At 52.3% G+C, this 6,983-nt stretch overlaps 1 protein-coding gene across 1 annotated transcript; it reads right to left on the bottom strand.

The window, feature by feature from the left end:
- Window positions 1–1,583: 1,583 nt before the first annotated feature.
- GRP (gastrin releasing peptide) lies at window positions 1,584–5,539 on the bottom strand. The gene is made up of 3 exons (XM_015887178.1): window positions 5,238–5,539; window positions 4,494–4,744; window positions 1,584–1,800 (listed from the first exon to the last, which is right to left on the bottom strand). Exons 1-3 carry the CDS (start codon window positions 5,386–5,388, stop codon window positions 1,747–1,749), a joined length of 456 nt encoding a protein of 151 aa, XP_015742664.1. The 5' UTR covers window positions 5,389–5,539; the 3' UTR covers window positions 1,584–1,746.
- Window positions 5,540–6,983: the final 1,444 nt, after the last annotated feature.

Below are 6,983 nucleotides of genomic sequence, written 5' to 3'. Positions count from 1 at the left end.
CCATTAGTGATTAATTCCTTAACCAGCATCTAATTGCTCACTGTAAAACCTTTTCTTAAAACTGGATTAAATCATCTAGATCCTTAACCACTCCTTTGCTCTAACTGCGCTAAGGCTCTTAGCGCGGCCATTTCTGCCGGAGCTCTTTCTCCTTTTGCTTCAATTCCATCAGCAGGACCGTGCTGACAACGCCTGCTCCCGACCTGTGCAGCACCAGAGCTCCGAGGGAGAGTCGCAGCAATAAAGCAGCTGCAAATGGAGCTATTAAAAGCTGCGGCCCCCCGTGATGGAGCTGTTTGTAGGCAGGAAGGTGCGCTGGGTGCTGGCTGCGCTGGGGGCACAGTGCTGGGATCCTGGCTGTGCCCGTTCCACCTTTGTGGGGTGGGCAGAGGCCGTGGGGACCAAACCCATCTCCGTATCTCTTTCATCCACTACATCAAGCTGTTGGGCTACGTGGGAGGGGCAGCTGATGTCACCTGCCTGCACGTGTGCAGGGACACAACCAGAAGCCAGGGAGGAGACACGGATTAGAGCGAGGTGCTGCCATCCTGACAGCACTGCTGGGCTTTCTGGTAGGACTAATGTTGTGTCTTCTCTATTTTGCTAACGCATGACGTGAATGGTGGCTGACACGTCAGCCCTTTGGCGTATGAAGTTCCTGCCCCACTAAGAACTGTGACATAAGCCCTGAGATATTTGGTCCTGCATAGAAAAGAGGTTAAAAACAGCAGGTCAGGGCACCTGGGGGAGAGCAGTGATGGGGATTTGGATGGTGTTAGGAGGAAGCAGAGCTGCAGCTCAGACTGCTGGTATATGGGAGGGAGCAGTGCAGTGAGCAGAGGATGCAGTCCCAGCATGAGGTTCTATAAAGCCAGGTACAAGGAGTATACCTGGGTTCTGGCAACCTGCACCATCAGTCCCAGCTGGGGGATGTAAGGATGGAGCAAAAAAGGACCTGGGGCACTGGTGGACATGAACCAGCAGTGTTCCCTCACAGCCCAGAAAACCAACTGCATCCCAGGCTGCATCCAAAGCACGGTGCCCAGCAGGGTGAGGGGGGATCTGCCACTGTGAGACCTCACCTGGAGGGCTGCAAACAGATGGGGAGTGCTCAGTGCTCAGTGGGGAGGGACACAGCAATGATCGCAGGGATGGAACAGCTCTCCTATGAGGACAGGCTGAGAGCTGGGGCTGTGCAGCATGGAGAAGGCTCCAGGGAGAGCAGCCTGCCAGCATCTAAAGGGGAGCTGCAGGAAAGAGGGGGACGGACTCATTAGCGGGGTCTGTGGTGACAGAACAAGAGGGAAGTGGCTTCAAGCTTAAAGAGGGCAGATTTAGGTTGGATATACAGATGAAGTCTTTCACACTGAGGGTGGTGGTGCCCCCTCCCAGGGTCAGGCTGGATGTGGCACTGATGGAGCTGCTGCCCCCATTGCACTGCAGGCACCGGAACCGCGGTGCTGCGGCGCCCCCTGGCGGTCACAGCGGGTACAGCAGGACAGCCCGCACCATCAGCGCCATCTGCTGCAGCGCCGGGAGCGGACCGAGCAGGAATAAAGTATAAAATGAAATAGGGAGCGTGATCATTGCCGAAACATACAAGAATACGTGTATTTAGGTATCTTACACAACGGAAATCTTGTTTACAGAAAAGAAACCTTGCTGATTATCTGATACAATCAAGTGCTTGTGAAACATAGTCTCTTGTGGAAAGTGTTGGAGTTCTTCGTGTTTAGAGACTTGCTTTCAGCTCGGAGTGCTGTCCTTCATGTTCACAGCCTGAAGCAGATACTCCATCATCTGATAAAAAGAGAGAGAAACAAAACGGCATTTATAGAGCAGGCCTGGCAGGAGATACTCCCTAAGCTCATCAGCCTCATATACAGAGAGACATAATTTGTCTTGATCAGCTTAATAACCAATGGGCAAAGTAAGAGGAAAGTCATTTCCCAGGGAACTCTGCCTGCCATCTCGTTGATATAATGCCTCATTACTGTCGGAAAGCCAAGACACAGGAACAGTTTAAAGCTCATTTTCCAACTTACTCTTACACCAAGGCCAGCTTGCAGGACAGATTTCCTTTCTGATCTTTATTATTTCAATTGCAATTGACTCACAGAATAAAGAGCAGGCAAAGTCTTCCTTTTGCCCACTGCTGTTTGAAGGCACAAGGATGGAACCCAGGTCCTCCACCTGCAGCTGAATCCCCAGCACTGTGATGCTCAGTTCTCTCCCATTTAGACTGACTGTTTTGATACTCATCCTACTGTGTTTTGGTCTTTCAGAAATGGTTTTCTTCTTATTACTGTTCTTGAGAACAGCACAATATGAGCACTGATGGTGGATAATGCTTAGAGCAAATCAGAGCTTGCACCCAAGGCTCTGAGTTGAGTCACCTAAAGGGCAGACCTGAATTTACTGCTGCAGCCTTTGACTTCAGTAACTTCCAATCTATGATTCTAGATTCAAAACCTGCACTGGTGAAACTTGAAAGAGTCCATGGAACAGAGCCCTTCCCAACAGTGTCTGCCCTCAGTGATGCCCAGTGGAGCAGCTCCCTGTGCTCAGCAGCACAGCCCTGCTCCCTGCCTGCAGCTGCCCTGGTCACTATTTGGTCCTAGGGAAGGTATTTCATCACTGCACAGCAGAGCTCACAAAACACTCTTGCTCACATTTCAGTACCTCCTATTGGGGCAGTTTCATAGTGATCCAATTCCAAACACAGGGTCTGCTTCCTCCCACAGCCAGTTTCTGTTTCAAACACATTACGGCTGGAAAAGCACTGAGAGCCAAACACAAACATCCCATAACCACTACCCCACCACCATCAGTTTAATCAGCCACCTGACTCCCAGCCACCATCCCCATAGGCAGACACCTCCACAGAGCATTAACAGGAAGAGCTTGGGCCAAGTGTGTGCAAGGTGCACACTTTGCACATTGGAAGTTAAAGGTTCTATGGCAAAATGAGGCTCTGCTGCTGGTCACATATCATGGTTGCATGGGAGATGTGATTTATTTTGCCCCTCATTTGATAATTCTGCAGATTTAAGGCAATGTTAATCCACATATTTGTTATCACTCCATTATTATTCCACACATACATTCAGTGTCTGACCAAAAAATAAATAAGAGAAAAAGGTGGATGTTAATTTAGGGCAAAAGCACACAGATGTGAATAGAATTCAATAAGGGCAACATCTGGCCATTTAAGTATGATTTATTACCAGATGCTTTTAGAAGTTAAAATATTTCCCTCTCCATATAGCATAATGGAGTTTGTCTAACTGGATTACAGAGCTGCACACTGCAGAAATGAGGAGGAGACAAACAGCTTTTCCTCTCTAGACCGTATCAATCACAGTTATTTTAAACATCACTGTCATAAAGCCACAGCCAGAAACAAACACACAGACAGCGTTCACATCAGTGCTGTAAGAGACTTAAATCACAGCTTAATTTAATGAGTAAATCCTTATCCTTCCTCAAGTCAGCAGCAATGATTTCAGTGCACTGGGAATTCAGGAGGGAGAGCAGGGCGAAGTTAGCTTAGGAATACGCACTGCTGGAGGAGATGGAAAGAAAAACCCTTCTCACCAACACCTTTAAAGGTGTGAATCACCCTTTCTAAACCATTTCAATGCTGCCCAAAGGAACTGTGCAGCTCCATCACCATCCTGGAACCTGATGCTTTACAAAGAAAGGAGTTATGCTGCAAGTTCTGCAAGCCTTCTTTTGGACCTCCACTACCTTCTGTAAAACCTCACCAACATCTTTCTGAGTACATTTCACAGGATTTTCCAGAGGAACATGGCATGAATCTGTACCAAAGCCATATCTCATGAACTAGCACTCATACGCACCATTGCTTAAGGGAAGAAGAGGTTGGATTAATGATGGCACGCATTAAAGCTTGATTCTGTGGGACCAAACGTGACCACAGCAGTGGTCAGCACATCAGACAGACACACTGATGCCCGGGGAAGGGATTTGGGTGTGCTGAGGGCAGGGCTGGGAGCAGCTCTGCTCCACGATGAGGTGTCTCAGAAACCAGAGCAGGTACCAGCAGCCAGAACACACAGCCCATGTAGGGCAGCTCTATACAGGCTGCTCTTTGCCTTCTCCCTGCATGCACACCTGTTTTTCACACCAGCTCAGTCCTGCTGGGTTGACACAGAACTTGCTGCTGACAAAAAGTGCCAGAAAAAAAGAAAAAAAAAATGTTAACAACCAGGGAGCTGGAAGGGAATCCGGACACTGAGACCTGTGGAACACTTGTTGAGTTTATGTCCAACTGCAAATCAGTTCATATAGCACACTGTAAGTGACCAACAATCCCTAATCAATAGCAAAATCCTGCTTTACTGAATAATTGCTGTGTTAGACACATTTCTGATAACACTCAGGACAGTGCAGGAGTCAGATGGAGCCGGTATACCACTTTAAAACAAAAGGTGACTGTAAGGAATGTTTTCACATCTTGTCTTACTTACATCTTTCCAGCTGCTGCTGTCATCTGTCTCCCCAGAGTTCCTGGTGTGCCAGGGAAGCTCTCCTTTTGAGAAGTGAGCACTTTTATTTTCATTCCCCTCCAGCAGCTGAAGCAAATGTTTGGACATTTCTTCCCTCTGCAGATAGTCATCCAGCTGCTTGACATTTTCAGGTGATGCTGAAAACGGGTTCTTGTTTTCTTCTTCATATGCATAAGGAATATCCCCAGTACTCTTTTTCCCCATTAAATGCCCTGTGAGAACAAGGACTGTGGCATGAAATTCATCCAAACAGGCAAAACATGGCTTTAGGAGTTCAAACATCAGCTAGGAGTAGTGATGGAGAGAGGGGAGGAAAAAGGGAAGGGAGGGAAAGGAGGGAAGGGAAGATGTCAAAACTGAAGCACAGCAGGGAGTGAAGGTGTTGTCAGTGTTACACACAACTGATTTCATGCACTGGCAATGGGAGCGCTGCTACAAACCGGACAGAGATAACCAAGCATTTTGCCGGGAACTAGGGAGAAGCACCTGGTTAGAACTGGTGGAACAAGTCAGTTGTGGGTGGAGAAGCCGAAAGTTCAGACTTTCCACGCCTTGATGTCGGATGTGGGAACTCGCCCCGTGCATCCATAGCCCGCCCGGCGCTCTCGGGACGGAGCCGGGAAGAAGACCCGACGGCGGCATCAAGCAGCAGCACGGAGCCCCCGGGGCGGATATCGGAGCGCGGGGGGCGGCACGGAGACTTACCCACAGCCCAGTGGCTGCCGCGGGGGTAGATCTTGGTGAGCGCGGGGGACCCGCCGGGCTGCAGAGGGGCCGCTCCGCCCTGCGCAGCCAGCAGAGCCAGCAGAGCCAGCAGCGGCAGCGCGCCGGGCCGCCGGGGGCCGCCGCAGCCCATCGTGCCGGTACCGCTTCCCCTGCCCGTGCCGGTGCCGGTGCCGCTTCCCTGCCCGCCCCGCCGTCGAGCCGCACTCCGCTGCGGGCCGGCCCCCGCCCGGCTTCGCGCTCCGGCTCCGGCTGCGGCTGGGACGAGCGCTGCCGCCGCTGCAGCCGCCGACCCCCATTTATACGGAGCCGGGACCGGGCGAGAGCGGAGCTCCGGCGCCTGACGCCTCCTCACGGGGCCGGGGCTGCGGCCGCCCCCGGCCCCCCGTGCCGCCGTCCTGCCTCCGGCGGGGGCGGGGGCCTCCGCGGGCAGCCCGGACCCCCCCGCCCGCCTCCCCGCCCCGGAGGGCTCCCGGCGGGGGGATGCGGGGGGGTTCAGTCCCGGAGCTCAGCCCCAGCGCTGCCTCACACCGTGCTCCCCGACGGCTCGTCCCGGTGCCGCTCGTCCCTCCCCGCCGGGCCCTGGGCGCGTTGTCCCGGTGCCGTCGGTGCTCCGGGATGTCCCCGCGTTCCGCAGGCAGCCGGGCTGTGGCAGCTCTGATTCTAATGGAGACACCGCCCAAAACGGCGCTCGGGGCCGTTTTCACCAGCAGTTTTGTTTGCAAAACAGGAATTCCCGAGGAGCGGGTTCTCCCCTCGGGTCCCTGCGGAGGGCGCGGGGGGCTTTGCTGCAGGGACCCACAATGGGGCACGGGGGTCAGAAGAAATGGGGTAGGGGATGGCCGTAGCACGGTGCGGTTTTACCGTTGTCGGCGCAGGTTCTCATGTGTAGGTACTAATTTACACCCTAAAGCAAAGTGCCATCGTCACGGCCTGGAGCGGGGAGCCGGGTGACATCTCCATTGCAGGAAGAAGACAAAAGTCGAAAGGAATCTTATCTTCAGAGAAAACGAGAACATGTTCACAGAAGTAATTTGCCCCTTTGGATGGAAATACCTGAACGGGCTGGGAAGTTTTTAAAGGAGCTTAGGGGGGAAAAATGACCGAACTCAAAGCACAAAGTGAGTTTAAGCACCGAGGCAAAGAGTTTCTTTTTAATTTCCAGTATCACCTGAAGTTACTGTTTCGGGTATTTATGAATACAACTCGGGTTTGCAGCACTTTCTCCTCGTGACGTTCCAGAGCTGGATAGATGTGTTAATGAATGGAAAGATTTCCACCCTGCTGAGAGCCAGAAGGAGAGGGTGGGTGAATCCCTGGAGGGGATGACAGAGGGCTGTAAAGGCCACCAAGAGGCAGAACATAAAAACACTCCAAAGAGGCCTCAGTGGAGTGAAGGTGGATGGATGAGTGTCAGAAGGACGTGCAGCCCTGATGTGCTGCTCGTCCCCGAGGGGAACAGGCCACGGGGGTGAAGCCATGTGGAATTGGTTGGTGCGGCCATTCTGTGTCGGGAGAAACGTCATGAAGTTGTAGATGCTGTTAACAGAGCTGACTGTGAGGCATTGCCAGGTACTGCAGCTGACCCCACAGGGCTGCATGGAGCCGTACCCACAGTGCTTCCTGCTGGAAGCTGTCATGGATGTAAAGTAACGCAATTACTGGGCAGATTATCCGGCTCAAGCACTTCTGAAGTCAGTTGTGTACCCTACTGTATGAGCTAAATTG

This window comes from Coturnix japonica, chromosome Z (assembly GCF_001577835.2).
Source record: "Coturnix japonica isolate 7356 chromosome Z, Coturnix japonica 2.1, whole genome shotgun sequence".
Lineage (NCBI taxonomy): Eukaryota > Metazoa > Chordata > Aves > Galliformes > Phasianidae > Coturnix > Coturnix japonica.
This window is presented reverse-complemented; position numbering and strand designations above follow the sequence as displayed.

Coding starts and splice junctions, on each gene's coding strand:
- GRP (XM_015887178.1), bottom strand. CDS start 5,388: ATGGGCTGCGGCGGCCCCCGGCGGCCCGGCGCGCTGCCGCTGCTGGCT. Junction 4,745..5,237: donor CGGCAGCCACTGGGCTGTGG/GTAAGTCTCCGT, acceptor TTGTTCTCACAG/GGCATTTAATGGGGAAAAAG. Junction 1,801..4,493: donor ACAGCAGCAGCTGGAAAGAT/GTAAGTAAGACA, acceptor TCTTTTTATCAG/ATGATGGAGTATCTGCTTCA.